Raw genomic sequence first — 21469 nt, forward strand, 5'->3', positions numbered from 1 at the left:
ACATCAGAAAAGAGGAGGAAAAAGTATATTTTGAGGCATTAGGACAAATTTAGAGATAGAGAAAGAGAAAAACATAAGAGCATAATAAACGTAACACAGAAAATCTTACCTTCTTCTGCCTTTTGCAAGAGAACAGACATTTTCTCTAAGGCTTTTCAAAAAAATCCGTATCACATAGAAATATATAAAGGCATACTAAGAAATATATGGGACATCAAACTTGCTCATACATTAATGTCACATTCACAATACTATCTACAATGATATTAGCTATGAATCCTGCTACAGAAAATATCTATTAAAAAAAATGATACAGAAATATTTTACATTCACATCTGTTTTTAAGTATTATTTTAGCAAAACCAAGTGTTCAAACCAGACTGTAACGGATAAAATTACTTTTAACCTTATCTTACTGAATGCCATGTAAGCTTTTTCTATATTTGTTTCATTTCATACGACAGGATTTTATATCTTTTTTCAATGGTCCTTTTGTATGCTTGGCCAGTTTCTAATTTTAAATACATTCTTCACCACACAAGTCAAAAAAAATTGCGTTTTGAACAGCACTATAAAACCATAACAATCATCAACTTTTATGTATTAGCTCTATTATGTATTAGCTCTAGTGTTTCTGTGAACAGGAATCCCATTTACAAAAATCCCTTTGTCACAGTTTCAATTCCAGTTAGCTGCCTTCGAATAATAAATATACAACTGCCAATGCATGAGTTTCAAATGCCCTACATATTCCTAAACATCACTCCAAGCTACTCACTTGCTGTTCTGCAGTACACTCTAGTAAGTCATATTCAAAAGGATGAGCTCATTCACAGATGAGTCAAGGTTGCAAGGAAGGCCAACCAAGTGGTCAAGACTGGTAACATACATAAATGGAAATATTTTGACTAAGGTTCTGAGGGAAAGAGTTCTCTTCTGGTGAAAGCTAATTTAGTGGATTAATTTGATTTTATCTTGCCATTTATGTACAAGATAAACAACCAAGACTTGCAGTGACAAATAATTCCAAAACCAAGATTGCTTTGGATTGCTTATAATCTACATGTCTAGATAAATATCCAAGCAAAAAGATGGGTATGAATTCATATGAGTTTACATCTTTTCATCTTTTAATACAAACACTGTGATTGAGGTCTTGTTACCTCACAAATTTTGGCCCACCAGATACAGCCTCATAATTATGCAAGAAAGTACCAGTGCTTAGGCTGGTTTGAGAAAATAAACTGTCAGAGATAAATGCCTTCTGACATGTGTTCTTCACTCAAGGGCCTGGTGCCTTTATTCATCTGCATCTCTATAGACTGGGATTTCTAGGTAAAGCCTTTCCACTTAATCTTGTTAATATTTCCAAATTTCTTTTCAGAAGCTAAAGATCCAGTGTGAAATTTAGATGGCAATTTACTGACATGGAAGTCCCAGACACAACTGTAATTAACTCTCTCCATTTCACAGATTACATAATGAGAACTTGCACAATGTTATTTCTGATGGAAGCAGAAACAGGAGGTCTTACACTCTGCCACAGAAACATCTACTCCAAGCTACTCTATAACACCAGTTGAATAGAGCAAGCAAGAATCAGGAAATTTTGAAACCCAGCTCAATATAAGATAAACTGTGTTATTTTTCATAACCAGACTAAAAGAAGGTACATTTCTCTGGCAATGTTTCCATCTCAAAAAATACAACTATTTGGCTCAAATCCAAAATAGGCATGGCCCAAAAATCCCAGCTGCAGCCTTCAACAAGAGATGAGAATCAGTGCTCTCTTTCTTAATTCATTTTCTACCACAGGAGAGCATAGCTATGAACAGCACTGGTGGGTGTTAGCAAACTGTAAGGTGTGAGCTTAAAAAATCATAGACTTTTTGTTTAATTCCTATAATTTGGGGAGGAGGACACAATGCGTAACTTTTGAACTTCCTAGCTAGCACTTGCAACACTACAAAAACACTTTATGACCAATACTTACAAAAAGAACTGAGGCAAAAAAAAAAACCAAAAAAAAAACACCAAACCCAACAATGAAAAGATCACAAAACATACCTTTAGAACGGTTTGTTTCATAACCCTGTTGTGTTTTAAAGGGCTGAGGTTCAGAACATAGAACATTCTTAGACTCCATCACAGGAATTGTCTCTCTCGTGTGCTTGGACGGCGTGCTTCCATTTCTGTCCCCACTCAAACCCTGTGCTTTTGAAGATAGTATCACTGGTTCTTCTCTACGCTGTAACGCAAAGGTTTCTAAACGTGCATTTGCTGAGTTAATTTCTCCTATGTGCCTAGCATCATTCATGTGTAGTTCATTGGCTTGCAACAATACTTTTGTTTGATTAGCAGCTGAGGTTTTGAATAAGGTACTATTTTCAACACTACACGAGCTTGCATGACTCACAGGAGATACACCAGCAGAATGGCCAGTACTTTCCTCAATATCCATTTCCCTCACAGGAGCAGCAGCAGGATTAAAGAAGATCTGAGAGGTAGAGACATTGTGGCCAAAATCCTCTGTGAGCAGCACCCCAGTCCCGCTGCTGGGAAGAGCGTCAACATCCGAAACAGAATCCTCCGTCAGGGCAACAAAGTCAGAGGGGGTCTGGGCAGCCGTGAGGTCAGCTGAGAGCAGCGGGGACTGCAAGGAGCTTCCCATGCACTCTGTCGTCTCGGCCGAACACGGAGGAGAGGACTTGGTGATCACAGGTTCGCTTTCTGCGTATGATTTAACCTCCAGCAAGCACCTGGACTGCTGCACAGACGTAACTGATTGACTCTCCGGAACTGGTTTGGAAAATCTGTAGTGTGACGAAAAAGATTTAGGGAGAAGTTTCCGTGTGGATTGTTTGACAGAGTACCGGCTCTGCTCTTCTGCAAAGCCTGAATCATCACCCTCATTCTTCCCAGAGCTTATACAATTTATAAACACATTCTTATTAGCTGAGGGCTCCTTTCCCTTTTCAAAATCGTCTGTCAAAGACCTTGTTATCTTCTTGCTACGTGAGCTGCCAAAGCTAACTGAATGCCTTCCTCTACTTTTAATGTGTTCCTCTAAGTTCAGTTTTTGAAAAGTGTCAAGAGACGACTGGGCACCATTTGAGATATTAACATTTTGACTAGCTGAGTCAGGCTTCTGCTCACTCCCTTTCTTGTTATGGAAGCTAATGGAAGGAGTGCGGAAAATACTCCGGCGCTTGCCTGTGCTCCCTGAGCTAGAGTTAGTGCTGGATGGAGAGGAGGTATGGACACCAATGGCATTAGCAGAAGAAGGTGAGGAAGGTAGGGAGTCGTGTCTCCGGCTAATACTTCTCCTGAATATTGGCAACCGAGATACTAGAGTCGATCGTCTGGATCCTGAGTCCCCCATCAGGGCACAAAGTGTCCGTGGCTCTTTGCAGCCAATAATCTAATCTGGGATGGAAAAAAAAAAAAAAAAAAAAAAAGAAAAAGAAAAGAAGAAATAAATTATTAAATAAATGATTCAGCCTCAAAATCCACTTGAACAGACTTTAAGTCAGCCTAAATACATGAGATGCCAACAATTTTATGTATAGCTGCAAGTTGTTGCGTATACATTACTGAAGATTTTTAGAATTTCAAAGGGATATTCAATAGGCAGCAGTGAAAACTCAGAAGCTGAGCAAAGATGTGTCTAAAAACATTCTATAAATGAGAGATACAGTACTATATATATTATACAATGCAGATGACACTGGGTAACAGTATAAAATCTACATGCCAGAAGATACACAAATATATCACCCAAATGTCCTTGTTTTTTTAAGTTCTTGGGACAAGTCTTATAAACTGTAAGCTCTCTTAGAAAGACTTGAGTTTTTGTGATCTGAGTAGAACAAAACATTATTTTGTGTTCCTAAATACTCAGATTTTTTGCACAAAAAAAAGAGGATTTAAATTTTCCAATCTTCACGGAACTTTCAGATGGATTTTTAATTTCTTTATGTGTTCCTGCTAAAGGCTATATGTATGTATATATAGAGCGAGAAAATGCTGGCATTGCAGTCCAGCTAAAATATGCACGACCAAAAATTCTTCCTAAGGAACTAAAGTTCTAGGAATTCACTGTCAAAATATGGGATCATGTTTCTAGATTTGAACTTTAATGTTTCATTTGAACGCTTCTCTGAAATCCTCTTGTAGCTTACTTGCTTATAATTAGCCATTTTTGCAGCTTTTTCAAAGTAGCAAAGAGTGTTTCATACACAGACACTTGGCATTTTTTATAAATATTTAAGCCATAAAAACTTATTTTGATCAGCACAGCAGATGTACTAGAAGAAAATTAATCTTGATGAAGTATATACCAGTTCTATCTCCTTTTTGTTCTCATTATAATAAACTGTCACTGTGAGAGACAGGACCACAGAGGGAGCAATAAAAACATGTGATATATAATCACAAGAATAGGAGAGGCTGTAGGTATAATGCCAGAGTGCAACTTCATGAGCTGCAAGTGTTCAGCACATAAGAATAAAAATCAGATCATTTATCTAAACAATGTTTGTATGTCAAATGCAAAACCAAATTCATTCATCTAATGAGCAATTTCATGTGTTATGCAGCTACAACAAATATCTATGAACAATATATATATTTACATAGTGTGTGTATATACACACATACATAAAAACAAATATGGAAACAGAATATTTAAGGAGTAATAAAACTATATATATGTTATGTTATTGTGAAAAAAATGGTAACAAGTAAGTTCAGAGACTATTTCTGACTAGACATTGGACTGTACTTTCTACATGGTTAACATTTTTAAAAAAAAAAAATAGTACATCTCAAATCTGAACATGCACCGCCAAGCAGCCACAATATTCACAAGCACCAGGAATCAATAAGCAATTTTGTAGTTTACAATGAGAGAAACGACTTGGGAACAATCACTAATTCCTAGAAGTCATTGGTGATCTCTGATAACAAGCTAAAACCCAACCTAGACAATACCCAGGGTCTTGCGACTAGAACCCAAATTTGAGTTCAGTCTGATTGGGACAGAACTGATGGTACAGGCACACACAGACATCATCAGAATAACCACATTCACCAGACGAACATGGCCAGTTGTTCCATTTCACTGACACGTAAGGCAGTCTGTAAAAACAAAAGCAGAGGCAACGGCACAAAGCAGCAGAGGCCCTGTGAACTCACACAGGGGCTTACATTACACCTGCTTGCTCATCTGTCCACAATTCAGTCTACTGAAAATAGGCTTTCGAAAGCCTCATATAACCTTCTCCAGTCTCCCCATATAAACCTCTCTTGGTTCTTTAACCACTACCAGACCTATTGTGTTGGGTTTGGGTTTTTTTTGCTTTTGTAAACGCATACCTGCAGGCGTGCCGATATGTATGGATATGCACACACACAACGCAAGATCATATACAGATGCTATTTTTCCTTGCATTTTAAGGAGACAACTTCTGAAGAAAAGACTTTAGAATGCAGTTTTACAGCTGCAGTGGATGAGCAAAATATGTTTAAAATACATTAAATCACTATAGGCATTTTATGCTCAGACAGAACATTTGCTCACATTAGTCCCCTTCCTACCTACACCTTAATTGTCAGGTCACTGGAGAACAAACCATCCTGGTTTATAATTATAAGATTCTCCGAGTTGAGAGCAGAAGGAAGCAGAAAACTGAGCAAAAAGCACATACTGTAACTTTCACTGGAAATACAAAGGCTGTGTCTAAATAATAATAGAAATTATTGCTAATAACTGAACTGTGAACATACACGGCCTTAGCTTTCCAGGTGGTAACAAGTTTTAATAGAATACATTGCCTCTAACTGCAGATAACAAAATGGCATTTATTCAGCCATTCTTCCTTCCTTGCCTCTTGAAGGAAGGGCACAAATAAACTGTCATTTCTCCTATTGTCCAAGCAGCAGAAATCCTCACCCATAAAATATGAACCAACTATAATATACTGTTCTTTCTAGGTCTACAATAGCTATCAGAGGACATTTCTTAAAACACACACATTCATGTACACATACATGTATATATGCATATGTGAATGCTTATGTGCATATACAGTTTGAATAATTTGAATATTGTCCATATTTTATTAATATTTTGAATATTATTTGCATATACTGTGTTTTTTATATATGCACATTTTGCAGTGTAAAAGTGCCAAAGTTTAGCACTTCAAGTGGCAATTCTGCTGGCAACACAGGAAAAAATAATATACATTTCAAGATATAAATACACTCAGAAATTAATAAAATAAGATCTTTCACTAAATTTTTTTCACACATTGTAGAGGGGTTATAAACTGCCATATATGTCCTATTATGAGAAAAAAAGGTGTTTCCTTTCAGTCTTCACACTTAACATAATTATTTCTGCTTACCACTTTATAGCAGTGACCCTTACAGAGTGAAATTCACTTCAGCTACATATCCTCTATGAAACCACTAATTTTCTTTATCTAACATCCTCATCCCTACTGGCATCATCTCAAAAGCCGCAACAGAGGAAAAAAGAAGACAGCAGACACCTCTGCAATGGTATTATGCCATTCCAGATGACCCTTTCAAATTTAAACTGGACAACAACTCTGATCCTACAGCCAATTTAGGACCTAAGAAAAAGCTCCTTGTATCTTAAAATGATTACGTTTTTAGAATACTAACAAGAAGCCACGTAAAGAAGAAGGATCAAGGAAAAGTGAGAGTCTAAGAAAGCTTTCAATTAGATCAGGCTCCTTGTTTAGGACAAAATATAATTTGCATCATTATCATATAATGTGAACTGTCAAAAAATAGTCTACACAGTATTCTGCAGATATCTGAATCTTGGTCAAATACATAAACAATTACTTTGCAATACTTTTCAATTCTAAAATCCAGTTATTGCTGAAACTGAAGTATTTAATGCTGCACTAGATAGACATTCAAATTTTGCTTTTTATGGAATGGATTTTTGATGCACATTTTTTCATCTGGCATTACACAAGACAAAGTTTGATATACTGAAGGAAAGTAAGTAAACTATTTTGAAAACATTTAATTGCAGCCAGAGTAATGCTGGATTATTTCAGGATCTGCCCTTCCTCAAGGGCTTAGCTACAGCTCAGTTTCTGAACTCCTGTGCTGAAATCAACGTAAATGAGAAACAGGCAAAGTGCAAACAAAACATTTTCCCTCTTATTAGCAATTTTTAAAAGTTGATCATATGGAAATTGTTTCCTTTCACACTGGTCTGGACCAAGATGTTACAAAACGCAAATTAATCTCAGAAATAACTTAAAGTCATGTATTTAATTTCCGGAGAAAACACAGAGGCCAAATTTTTTTATACTTGGGCCTTATTCTTCGCACACAGGAGATCTTTGGAGGAACTATCCGATTATACAATATTAGGTCTTTATCTTGCCTACAGTAGTTGTATGAGTATAAAATACAGAAATGTACAGGGTAAGAATTACACAAGCTCTACATTTTATGTATTACTGTATCGTGTCAAAAGAAACGAAATGCTCAACTTTCAGACAGTGACTGTAACAGCAGAAAGAACCCCGCAAGTGTTAAAACAGGTAAAATTGTCAAAAAATTACACCAATGTCTCCAGAGAAATCTATTCCACCAATGCACCATCTGAAAAACAAAACTCAGTATTTTTTATTTCAGGTTCTACAAGTGGTTACTCACACAAGTGTGCTGGAGTGCGGTGTAGTCAACAAAGAGCAACACTCACTGTCGGTTTTGAACTCCAGTAGATGGAGCCACGGATCTGCTTTTTCATTGACTGCAAGTATGAAAAAGCAACAGTCGGTGGCTTTTGCATTTCTCATCGCCTCTGAGGCAACATTTAGGATCTGAAATTATTTGTGTATATTATCATTATCATAATTACACGTACATACCGAAAGCTAATATATACTTATTCAGAGAACTGTAATGCATAGGCCAGTACAAACACTCCCTTTGTAAATAACCAAACTGCTATTACCTCTCAACACTTTTTAAACAGAGCTTTCCTAAAAGATGTTCTCCTTAAAGATGAATGTCCTAGAATATCAAACAATATCTTCCACGCAAAGAACAAAACTGAAATATCTAAGTTTAAACTGGGAGATGACATTGACAATGTAGAGGAAAAGCCTCAACTTTATTATCAGAGCAGAACATCAATACTCATCTGGTCCCTGCCTCTCTTCTCCACAGCAGTGTGATTTTTTGGGCTGTGCTCATAGTTTAAGGAAGATGACACATTTTCTTTGAATTAGGAACCATATAATAAATCAAAAGACACAGGACTAATATGTGAACCTTAACTGTGAACTTACTCCATCCCTCAAGTGAGCCCTACCATACTGCAGGAGGCACTGATCACGACAGACATAGTCTCTATATGCTAGCTGGCTCTAGATTTAGACAGAAATTAAATTTACTCTGGGATACTACAAATACCCACAGAAACACATGAAAATACATATTTTTAATTGTTGTGAGTCAACGAAGTCCTAATGCAGCTGATACACTTCTAAGGAGCTGTCCTTTAGGCCAACAGATAACATCATGGCCTGTGGCTCCCACACAGATCATTAAACTTCCATCATTCAGATTCCAGCACTATGTTGTCCTCAGCATTTAAGCATTATCACCTTCAACACCGTTCTAATTTTATTCCAATATTATTTGTCTCTCTAGCACATTTGTGACTTATTAACTGAACAGCTCCCAGAGGTAACTACATGTGAGCAATTCTGTACAGAAAGAACATAAGAGCCAAAAAGGCCATTAAAATATTGTTTTGCATTTAAAACAAAACCAAACAAACACCCGCATATAGATTCTCAGGGCTAGGATAACGTAACTGGATTAATATGGACTTACTGAAAATACTTGCAAAACTAAATGCCTGTACAATAGAAGGCACTAGGTAAGAAAGGTGGAATTGTTGATACTGAAACAATTTGTTTTTGCAAACAAAACAGGTGAAATTCCCTCTAATACATAAAGGGTCCATTTGCTTTTATGAATAACGCTCTTTTCTTTCCTTGTGTAAGTAACTTTGCAGCGTGGTACAGAGCTCAAGAATTTCTTTTGAAGAATAGCAGCCACATATTCTCTGTGTGAAATTTTATAAGCTAATACCATGTCTGCACTTGCTTGGAGTTTAACTTTTCTCAACAGTTTTTATAAACAAAAGAATACCCAACATACAAAGCTAGAGCTTTACAAAATGATGTATGTCTATCCATGCACACACATACAACTCCACACACTTTTTCCTTCTGTACTGAAACCAATCCAGCAAAACAGCTTTTATATATCAGGGAATTACTTGAGCGTGTTCAAAGAAGGACAATGAAGCTGGTGAAGGGTCTAGAGCACATGACTTACGAGGGGCAGCTGAGGGAACTGGAGGTGTTTAGTCTGGAGAAGAGGAGGCTGAGGGGAGACCTCATCACCCTCTACAGCTACCTGAAAGGAGGGTGCAGAGAGCTGGGGATGAGTCTCTTTAACCAAGTAATATGCGATAGGACAAGAGGGAATGGCCTCAAATTGTGCCAGGGAAGGTTTAGACTGGATATTAGGAAGCATTTCTTTAGAGAAGGGGTTGTGAGGCATTGGAATGGGCTGCCCAGGGAGGTGGTGGAGTCCCCATCCCTGGAGGTGTTTAAGAGTGGAGTTGACATAGCTCTGAGGGATATGGTGTAGTTGGGAACTGTCAGTGTTAGGTTAATGGTTGGACTAGGTGATCTTCAAGGTCTTTTCCAACCTAGACGATTCTGCGATTCTGTGGGAAAAAAGAACACAAAATCCAAGCACTGAGGTATCCTAAGGCAAGACATGAGATTTTTTTCAGTTTCCTGTGTCCTGCAGCCCAAGGCTGTCTTTATTTTCAAATCCTTATGTGCTTTCAGGAAATAAGAGGCAACAGGCAGATAAATTTGCAATAAATAAACCTGAAGACACACACACCTCAAAATCCCATCTCCCATTTTGACTGGTCTTGTACCAGTTGAAGACAGCTAATTCATAAATCTCTAACTGATATTCCCAGGGCTGAGATGAAATTACAGGTGTAAAAGATATTCAAAGAAGAAAACTGGTGATAAGTTATCTATATATCCTCTTTTGACTTTAAATTTGACAGAAGACAAACGTTAGCATGAGACAGGTCACACACAACTCATTCATTATCTCTAGGTATGTAAATTTATCCTACTTGTACCAGGTAAACTGCGGGCTTACTAAAAGAGAACCAGGGAAACTCGTCTATAGAAACCTAGAGGCCACAGTTCTCTCCTGCCTACATTTAAATCATTCCCTACTTCAAAAAGCCTCTGTATCACACCAAAGGTTATCAAAGCACTTCTGTGTAATGTACAAAATATCAGGACAGAATTGAACCAAACTTACTCGTAGTCTTTTACATATACCCAGCAGTCAGTTACTCTTCAGTAAGTGCTGGGATCATGTGCTGGCAAAAAGTTGACTGTGTGAAGAAGACAAATGACTAACTTTCACCTAGTCAACAATCAGACACAAAACAGGTCAGAAACAGGGCAACGACCATACCACAGCGAAGCAGCAGTCACATTCATGTGACTGGTTTTTGGTGTGTTGTGCTGTTTTTTTAACAGAGGAGAAAAGATCTATCTCACCTTTATCAATTTTTGAGATTCTAGAGAAATGTACAGTGCATTTCTACATCTGGCATTCACAGTACTCATAGTTTAATTAGAAACAGTTGCAAGTATAAATAATAACCTGGAAATAGAAGTATCGAAGAGTACATGCTTGCTTTGTCATTCAAATGTCATGGCATCCTCTCCCCTGATTACCTTTCCCAAATGTGCTTCAGCAATGAATTATTCACTTTTAACAGGTAAAACGGACTTACGCAGGTCCCTGAATGCATGTGGAAATCGTATCATAATGGGATGAAAAAGATATTGACTAATGTTGAGACATCTTTGGTGGACACAGAGATGGTAGTTTGGTGACTGGGTAGGACTCAATAGGATCAAATGGCATCCGTCTTCTCTCACATCTTTCTCTCCTCTCACCCCCACTCATGATGCACATGGTAGTGTTTTTATAATGCTTAGAGATAGCAAAAAATCTTTTTCAATTAAGGCTTTAAGGAAAATAATTATGTTTGGTCTTCACACTAAATAGTAGAATTTCGTCATAAATATGGGATATGTTCATTTACAGACAGCAATTTGACATTCAGCTGTATTCAAGGATCTTCTTTCTTTATGCAGAAAAAAACAGGTGTAACATGCCCACTAGAGCACTCATTTACACACTGGAAAACAACAGATCTAGCATTTGTCTCTGCTCAGGACATTAAGAGAGATAGAGACTCCTTGCCCGTCATTTGTTCTGGAATTCAAATAGAACAGATCACCACTGAGGAATCCAGCTGGTATTCTCATGAGGAAAATACAGGAAATAACACAGCCCTAGCTCCATACCCATGGTGCACTGTTCACTGCTTAGAATTCGTTGGTAGCATGAAGCAAAGCCCCAGTATTGGTTACAATTCCTACAGGCATTCAAAGCATCTCCATCAGGTTCCCCACAAAAAAAAACCCAAACAACTTCCTTAAAATATTCTGCTGGCTCACAAGACACCATAAGTGGCTCTAAAGCATGATCCAGTTGATTTGCACAGTCAGTGCAAATTTAAGTTCTGCTTTAATGTGCTCCTTCTAAAAATCTCTCTTTCAATGTACTACAAATGCACACCTCTTGCTCACTTCAAGCAACCATCTCATAGCTGTCTCAGCACTACATGGTCCCAGCAGAACTGCAAGTATTTGTTCTGTGCTCTCCTGTGTCTATTCCTCTTATCTTCCAGAATCACAACTTCACTGTCATCAACAATTTATTTTTTATGCTAAAGCTCCCTGCACATTTTCCAATCTAGCTGCTTTTCAGTCTTAAGTGCTGCCTGTTTCTGACATGTATATGGCAACCACAGTGACAAGGGCTAGGGTCATTCATTACCTTCATCACCAGCTAAATGTGTGACCTTAACTGCATTAAAACGGACCAAATCCTCATCTGTTGTAAATTCATGGGGCTCCACTGAAGTGAATCACACTGATTTAAACCATTTGGCCTTTCATCCCTATAAGCCTCAGTCACCCCATCTGTAACTCTTTAACTCTTGCAAAAGCAACACTTGGATGTATATGATCTAATTACTCTTAGCACAGACTCCCAATTTAAGTGGATGGAAGTAGGATTTTGTTTTCATCTTTTTTTATGCTGACCAAGTACAAAATCCCTTAATGGATCATAATGAAAATTGATAAAACCCTAAAAAATTAATCATGAAGTTTTGAAGATCCATATACCTGTGCTCCATTCCTGCTTCTCCCTAACTCTCTGCTCAGAGCTGCTGTTGAAAACAGAGTATTAAGATAGAGGGACCTTGGCCCACCTTACATCCTCACAGTGAAAAGGACTGAGCAATCAAAATTCTTCTGGGGGATCCAGATAAGTGAAATTATTTTAAAAGTAAAATAAATCAATGTGTCTAACAGTATTCACGAAAGCTTTGCCTAACATTAGGCAGACTAATTTACAGATTGGTCTTTGATTAATAATAAGGTAATTGTAGTACATCACTGTAGCAGCTGTTGACTATGTTACCACAAAATAATACATCATTAACAGCAACAGGAGCAAGAATGTTCTTATCCAAGTTCCCCTAAGCTCAACATTAGAGAACAACAGTTCCCAACTCATGCCTTGAAAGAAGTCTGGTGGTGCAAAATGAATTTATAATCCTGTCAGACTGTTCCAGGCAAGGTACTCACAGCTTACTAAACTCTAATGAAAGAGAACCACATGATTCCTGTTCCCTGAAGGTTTTACCACACAAAAGATGCATGCCTCGTGGGGCTCAATATTAAATACATTCAGACTTACCACCCCTAATACTGTGTAATTTTATTATTTTAACTGCAAACTAATTGCTTGAGTTTCTTTATATGTTAATATACTCCAATGGACACCACTTAGAAAAAGGATACACTTTTAGGAATCAATCATACTACATTTAGAAATAAATCATAATACTTACCACATTCTGCCTAAGACTTCCATCAATCTCAGCAAAGACTCTGGCAATTCCCCCTCTGTTATACTGAAAATAAAACTATTTCTAGATTTATCAGACTCATTTCTATCTTCCTACTAATAAAAACAATGACAGAGAAGAAAACCCAAGACAACTGAATATATTCATATACCCTAATTCTGATCATGAGTTGTTAATCAAACATCAAAACACAGTGGCTCACGTTTCTGTGGCAATGACTATAGCACACTTTAGGAAAATCAAGTGCCATGGCACTAATGCCCAGAACCACATACGCGAAGTTTACACACATATATTAAAGACCTGCATTTTGTTTTGAAAACTGAAGGTTAAGAAGGTTCAAGCATGAAACTGAAGCCCACAAAGTAAGCACAGAAAAGGAAAGAAGTAACCAGCTTGCAAACTCAGAGCTGCCTAACAAGATGTAAAAAAGCATTTAAGTTCATATGAGTCCTAGAAAAATAAACACCTAATTTAATTTGCTTTCCTCTGGATTCAGGAATCAACTCTTTGGGAATTCACAGCGCTTAGTCACAAAGCAACACAGGGTTTTGTTAATGTCAGGATTCAAAACAAAGTTCAACACAAAAAAATTTACAAAAAGATGGTATATTAGAGTTTCCATTTACCTCGAGTACCAAATAAATATCCAGATACTTAGCAATAATCTGCTCTATGACCAAGGGACCCATGAGAACCTATCCTTCTCATCTAACATGTGGATCATATTTAAGCATTGTAGTTTTGTCGTTTAAAAGCAGCTTGAGACACTAGATGGAAGATGGCAGAAAAGTATTGCTTGCTTCATTGGAGAATTATGATGCTTTATACCAGGAATATTTTAACCTAAATTCATGTGTAAAAGTTTGAAGCCTTAGATACAAGAAAGGAATGTTTCACTGTGAGGGTGGTGAGACACTGGCACAGGTTGCCCAGAGCAGCTGTGGCTGCCCCCTCCCTGGCAGTGTTCAAGGCCAGGTTGGACGGGGCTTTGAGCAACCTGCGTTAGGGGAAGGGGTCCCTGCCCAAGACAGGGGGGGTGGAACTAGATGGTCTTTAAGGTCTCTTCCAAACCAAAACATTCTATGATTCTGTGAATTAGTATTTGGGAAACTGCTAAAGACCTTTGGATGATACCTAATGTTATTTATGAAGATTAATTAAAAAGTAAGAAAAGTAGTTTGCCAAATTAATTTGCTACAACTTTTTCACATAAGTTTTCATTTAAATTATTCATGTCAACACCTCACAAACTCAAGACAACTCTAATATTCAGTACAAAAAGAAGCAGCCTGTCCACAAGTACTGTCAAAACCAGGTTTCACACTCAGGTCAGTACTATTTGGGAATCAAATACTAAATCGGCTTTCCAAACAAATGCTGCTCCCAGGCACCCTCATTAATACAAAAGATGTTGTAGGAAGAAAAGGTGAAAGAGACATGGAATGGTAAAAAGCAACTCTTTGGGAAGAATAATGGGCAAGAAGAAATAGTGATTATATTACAGGAGAGTGTTTCCAGAAAAGGAAAGCTATATGGTGGCTGCTATGAACAAATCACTAAATTTGTTTCAAACAGCTTGCTCGAGAAACAAGAAAGTGTACATATAGACCCAAAATGATGAAAACAGTTGTTTCGGTTGAGATATTCAATTAGTCATCTTTTACAACTGCCTTTTGTTCTAAAGTTCATTGCCTTCCCAAATTGCCTCTCACAACTGAGGCAATTACCTCGTACTTGAACCTCCCTCCACCACCATTTTCAACAGTTTCAAACAATTATCCCCAAAACTCAACAGAACAGGTGGCAGTTAATCTTACCAGGTAATTTTTTTACTTTACATTCCTAGATGTCTCTGATGTGCCTTGTCATTGTTAACCAAAACAAAGCTGTACAGCTTTGAAGGGTCTTTAATCAGACTCCATCACTATGTCCAAGTTGGTATCATTTGCTCCTCTCTAACAGCAAAGGTAGCTCTCAAAGCTAGTCTGATTTTCTGAGAGATCATCCAAAGGCATTTTTATAAAAGCTAGTGTTTTAAGTCAGTCCTGGAAGTCCAGTCAAAAAATTAACTTCTTAGGAGGGTATGATCCATTTGCACTCTGCCTCCTGGTTGGAATGACAGAGAGCAGATGACTACAAGTTTGGTAGGAAGAAGAACTGCTATTTCTTTACAACATGTTCCCTCAAATCTCGAAAACACAGATCTGTAGCTTACATTTTGCCTCCAACAATTTTCAGCATATAAAAAAGTACAGCAAATAAAAAGAGACAGAGAAGTGAGAGCAAGGATACCAACAGCAACAGAGAAACGATGACAGAAATAATCTCTCACATCAATTCAGAGTTTGGAGACCTATCTCAAGGCAATGGAATATAGAGAACAGGTAAGGCATCATCCTAACAGGAGAGATGCCTGTTGAAATAGAACTGCTCAAAAACTCAAGGAAGAAATTCAAATCTCCTCTCAACCTAGAGAGAAGATAAATGTCTAGAACAGACGGTTAAAGAAAAACAGCTGGAAAATGCAACATCTTAAAAGAGTTAATAAAAGAGACAAAGATCAGAAAAAATAGAAGTTTGGTGATAAAACCATGTCTGAACAAGGAAGAGTCCAAGTCAAGCCGATTCTATTTATTTTTTTTTTAATTCCATTGAAAGATACTATACAGAAGAGTTTACTGACACTTACTGCTTAATGACATTACCTTAGAGCCAAAGTCAACTGGAACTTACAAAAAGGACCTTCTGAACAAGCATGCTACCAGGTTTTGTTTTTTCTTGTGCTAACTCATAGATGCTAACTAATTCAATTCTGCCAACCACTTAAGCACATGCTTGACTTTAAGAATGAGAATAATCTCATCCCTATTCAATAAAACATTTAAAAGCACATACTTAACTTTCAAAACATGAGTGGTCCCATTGACTTCAATGGGACATAAGTACAATGCTGAGTGCTTTGCTGGATCAGTGCACAAGGATATAATTTAACCCCCTTTCACTGGATGATTTGGACATCCTGTCTTGCCATTTCATAATAGAAGACAGAATAGCAAAACAAACTTTAAAGGGTAAAATTAACTATAGTAGCTGTAAACCAAATTGCCCTATTCTGAATGCTTTTTAGGGTTATTGTAAAAGCTGACATGAATTCTCAGTATGTTTTATACAGTAGGAACAAATGAAATGAATATATTGTTTTCTTAAATTTATGCACAAGCCTAATTGCTATGCAGGCACAATTAAGAAGATCTAAGAAATGCAAAACCAAGATACCATATGGTTCTCAGTTCCAAAAATCAGAGACATAAAAGCATATTTTACACAGTTGTGTGTGAACACAAAACTCTGATTAAAAGACAGCTAAATACAGCAGGTCTCCATGATTTCTGAGTTTTTAAACACAATTTCGAATGCATAAAAGAGGTGTCAAAAAACAAGCCTGGGTATTTCCCAATTACCTCAATCACTCTTAGTAAGTAAACAGTTTGCATACTATTTAAATGTTAATAATTTCAGGTAAAAAAATTTATTTGGAAGCACAAATTTCTCCATTTCTGCATATATACTTATGAGATACCAACATTTGTGTATTACTGACCTCTGACTCTATACACATCTGAGGTTTTGCCGATTTAGTTATCTTTTGAGATAAGTAGTTTTGCACATTGTTCATTTTACACAAGCATATTTTGGGTGCTTTAGTAGCACTGGTGAGTCTGAAGAAAGTTGGGGGGGATTATATTAGTAAATAGGATGGAAAATTCAGAAAATTAAGCTGTATTATTTCATTTATTCATTATGTTAGCACTCACAACTAAGTAACTACAAGCCCACAGCTAAAAGTTTTGGACAGCTTTTAATTTTAGCTCATGATAGTGTCTATTCATGACTTACTCCATCACAACTAAGCTCTACAATATTAAATAGCAATAATTCTTTCATACTTTTAAAGTGGCCTACAAAAATCAGAAAGTGTATTGTGAATACAAACATACAGTCTCTCAGCTGCTGCAAAAGCAGTTATTCAAGGCTCATCCTTTCTCCATGGCCCTCAAGGGATCAGATAACAAAACTCACACTCCAGCAGGAAATATTCCTATTGAAGATTGTATTACAAAGACTGATCCTTCCCACTATAAGGGCTTGCTTTCACATATTCAATAATTTTAGCTTATTCTGCTTAGATGTATCTGCTTTAAAGTGGAAAATGTCAGTCAGAAAGCTTTGCTACTCCTGAAAGAGAAGCCAACAACTGATTTATTACAGTAAATACCTCAGTGTCCAAGTGCACACCAATAATGAGTCGTATCCCTCAAGGGTCTGTACTGGAACCAATGCTATTTAATATCTTCACCAATGACACAGACAGTGGAATTGAGAGCACCCTCAGCAAGCCTGCAGATGACACCAAGCAGAGTGGCGCAGCTGCTGTGCTAGAGGGAAGGGACATCATCCAGAGGGACATTAACAGGCTTGAGGAGTGAGCCCATGCAAACTTCATGAAGTTCAACTTTAAGTGCAAGGTCCTGCACATGGTTTGGGGCAATCTCCAATATCAATACAGACTGGGGAATTAATTGGTTTAGAGCAGCCCTGTAGAGAAGGACTTGGGGATACTGGTGGGTGGAACATTGGACAGGGGAAGGCCACAAAAATGACCAGGGGGTGGGAACACCTCTCTGATGAGGACAGGTTGAGTTGGAGTTGTTCAGCCAGAAAAAGAGAAGGCTCCAGGGAGACCTTATTGCAGCCTTTCACTACTTAAAGGGGGCTTAAAGAAAGAAAGAGACTTTTCACCAGGGCCTGTAGTGACAGGACAAGAGGCAACAGTTTTAAACCAAAGGAGGGTAGGTTTAGATTGGACAACAGGAAGAAATTCTTTACTGTGAGGGTGCTGAGACACTGAAACAGGTTGCCCAGAAAAGATGCAGATGCTCCTTCCCTGGCAGTGTTCAAGGCCAGGTTGGACGGGGCTTTGAGCAACCTGATCTAGTAAAAGATTCCCCTGCTCATGGCAGAGGGGTGGAACTAGATGATCTTTAAGGGTCCCTTCCAACACAAACCTTTCTATGATTCTGTGAGCCTGCCCAATTCCCAGAGCTGCAAAGTGTGGAAAGGCTAAAACCTGTCAGCTGCACAAAGCCTGCTAGAGTAACTCCACAAAGCAAGGGATCTTGTATGCTAGTGTCAAACTTAAATTCCAGGTGGCTGACAAAGGTGCCCCAAAACTGATTTTGAGACATCTAGTTCTGGAAAAATCCCTTAATGAGCAATGTAAAAATCAAAATAAACCAGCGTTGTGATTCATACTCTGCACACTGGAAAACATCTTCTATTTAGAACAGCTGCTGAACCAGGCCCTCCTACACCATAGCACAACACGTGAATGTATTCCCAAAACACACATATTTACATCTGCATATAAAAACACCTACTGATCTCCATATATTCTAATTTTCATGTGCTCCTTGATCTTTTTGTTTGTTACATAATGAAGTTTTCAAAGTGGCACAAACCAGTAAGTTAAAAGCTTAACTAGTAAGTTAAAAATGAGGACACTTAAGCTACTGTTATTAACAGCTTCTGTGAATAAAAACTCTTGTTAATACCTGAAATAAGCATACTCACTCAACGGTGAAACTCTTTGCATATTTGCAGCTCTCCTTGTATTTTCATGAACTTATTTTCCAGAAATGAAATGTGTTCTTTGATTATTATTCTTCAGGAAAAAAAAAAAAAAAATTATCTAATCAAAATGCTCTACTACTTATAAAACACATAAACAGGGAAGGTTCTGTTAGAAGATGCAAACTGCCACCAAAATTCAAAAGAATAACATCAGCTGAATTCCAACAGTGGCAGTCAGATTAAGCAACCTTATTCTGAAACTGAATCAGCCTTCTGAATCCTGGTGCAGTACACCTACTTGTTATTCTTGCGGGGATATGCATAGACGGCATAACCAAGATATGAATAGCATGAATCAGGAGCAAGCATACACTATCTAGAAGTCTCACCAGGATGGTGACTATATTAATACTTAGCCTAGTAGCTCTCATTAGTCCTGTCAACCGCATGTGTTAGACAATAAGCAGCAGCTTTGCACTTGTAAATCAGACATTTAAGCAAGTATCCTGCTTGCAGACTCCCTCTGTACACTGTAAAAACAAAGCTAACAAAATGACATGGAGAAAAGGAGTTATAGTCCAGAGCAGAAAGGTTTGGAAGTAAAGAAGGAGAGCTCTGTTGCCGGACAGCAAATTGCCAGCTTCAGTGCAAACCTCTCTGCTTTAGCAGAGTAGGATGTATTTTGTATGAAATTTCTAGGATTTAAAAAGTGTTATCAAGAAATTGAACCAGTGACAGCACTGTGCCATCTGCCAACTTGGATGAGATATTCAAAAATATCTAATGCACAGCAGTCTTAACTAGTCAGTCTTACTGATACCTTTTGAAAAAATCACAATTCTGTGCAGAGGGACAATGAGTACTTTTAGAAATCTACTATATCTGACTACTGTTAACATAGGTTGTAGAAAAACACTGTACAAACATCATGAGATAATTTCACAGGGTGTTATATTCAATGCCTTTTATGTTCAGTGATGACACAGGATGGCAACATTATATCTCACTCATTTTCTTCTGTCGAGAGCATATGTCACAAAGGCAAATCTCACACATACCAAACGCGGATGACGACTAAGAAACAAGGTAATAATCCTCCAGCGCCTGACAGGGACCAGACAGTGAAACGAAGTAAAGGAAAATACTGACTGGAAATGAAGTCTTTTCTTAAACAGAAAAATGCTGCTGAAAGCAGCTTCAGGTTTTTATTCTTAAATTGGTGACAGAAGTACCTAGTATTAAAAAAAAAAAAAAAAGCTTATTATTTCAGCAGCCACATATTACTTGGATTAGATCAGTACCTGAATGTCCTGTCTCATGCACCCTACAGTACACAATACACCTCCATTTAAGAAAATATGGTCCATACTTCAATGGTCTTACATCTCCAATACAAAACAGATACCTGAACTTAAACAAAAGTGCAAGATGAAATTAAAATAATGGTGTAGAAATCATAGTCAATTTGTTACACTATCAAGTTTTCTACTGTAGTTCTAAGTCTTACAAAAAGAGTTACACATTACATAGAAAGCTGATGGAAGTCAGTAGAAATTGGTCTTCCTTCTCCCCTGCCTTGCCTCTAGAGATAATATGGTATTTTTATAGCTTTTTTAGTTACCCACAACCTCTTCTTTCATGTTATATTAGGTTTTATTATCATCTCTTATAATTCAAATAATAATTTCTTAGGTCTTCTATGGTCAACCAAAATACAGGAGATGTCACTTTGGTTAGTACACCCCTTGGTCTTTATCTTTCTATCTGCATTCACTGAGTACCCACGTCAGTGGGATATCACTGAAATTCCTCTGTTTCTTCCCTTCACTGACTTTTGCCATTCCCTACCAAATCTTCTGAGCAGACCACAGTCCCCAAGGGATTCCAAAAATGTCCCTTCAGGCATACTTTTAAAGCCTTTAATTGTCTATGTTGTTTCTTAGTTAATGCCCAATTCTCAAATCAATTAAAAAAAAACTAAACAACTTTGTAGTTGTTTTACATATATGAAATTTAAATTTTTTATGCTTTTTTGAAAGATAAGTATCTCATCTTTGTCTCTTTCTGTCTTCAACCTAGCTGGAAACTGGATGGAGTCCTTTAACTTCCATTACACCCTGAAAATTACACTATTGCTGTATTACTTTTCCCATAACAACATCAGTAAAATTAACTCCTCTGCTTTAGTCCTGAATTCCTGTCAAGCAGAACAGATATTGCACTCTGTGTCACCTCTTAAGCTCATTACTGCTCTAATAATTATGTCCAGGGCTACAACATTTTTAGGCTGTGAGCCAAAGGCCATTCTGTAAAATACTATGAACCATTCTCTTTCAGTCTGTTCTTTTGATCCAGTAACTCTTTTAGAAGAGATGGCTAGGTGAAAAATAGTTGTAGCTCCAGGAAGGTCAACTAACAGCAGCTCTGATCCTCATGAGTTACTTTCCCTTTGTTATATAAACTCCATAAACACAACCCATGCAATTCTTCACCCTGCTACAATATTAAATATATATTCTCAGATCCCTATGGTCAGGTCTCAGTTTTACTCTTAGATTTATCTCTGTCTTAGAGCAATGGGGCAGGACACGGCTTTTCTCATGTCAAGATTCTAGCTGACTGCTTTTATACTCTACCTCATTCTTGACTCAGAACTTTCCAAGTTCTTCACAATAAGTCAGGTAAAACAGACATGTACAGCAT

General features: G+C 37.5%; 1 protein-coding gene across 1 annotated transcript in view; it reads right to left on the reverse strand.

The window, feature by feature from the left end:
* LOC141960443 (serine-rich coiled-coil domain-containing protein 1-like) overlaps positions 1-21469 on the reverse strand; it is a 133959-nt gene that overhangs the window by 95715 nt on the left and 16775 nt on the right. Inside the window, exon 3 of the mRNA XM_074905942.1 lies at positions 2068-3426. Within this exon, the coding sequence (XP_074762043.1) occupies positions 2068-3382 (1315 nt within the window). The 5' untranslated portion in view covers positions 3383-3426. The remainder of the gene's footprint in view (positions 1-2067; positions 3427-21469) is intronic.

The sequence above is a fragment of the Athene noctua genome, chromosome 4 (assembly GCF_965140245.1).
Source record: "Athene noctua chromosome 4, bAthNoc1.hap1.1, whole genome shotgun sequence".
Lineage (NCBI taxonomy): Eukaryota > Metazoa > Chordata > Aves > Strigiformes > Strigidae > Athene > Athene noctua.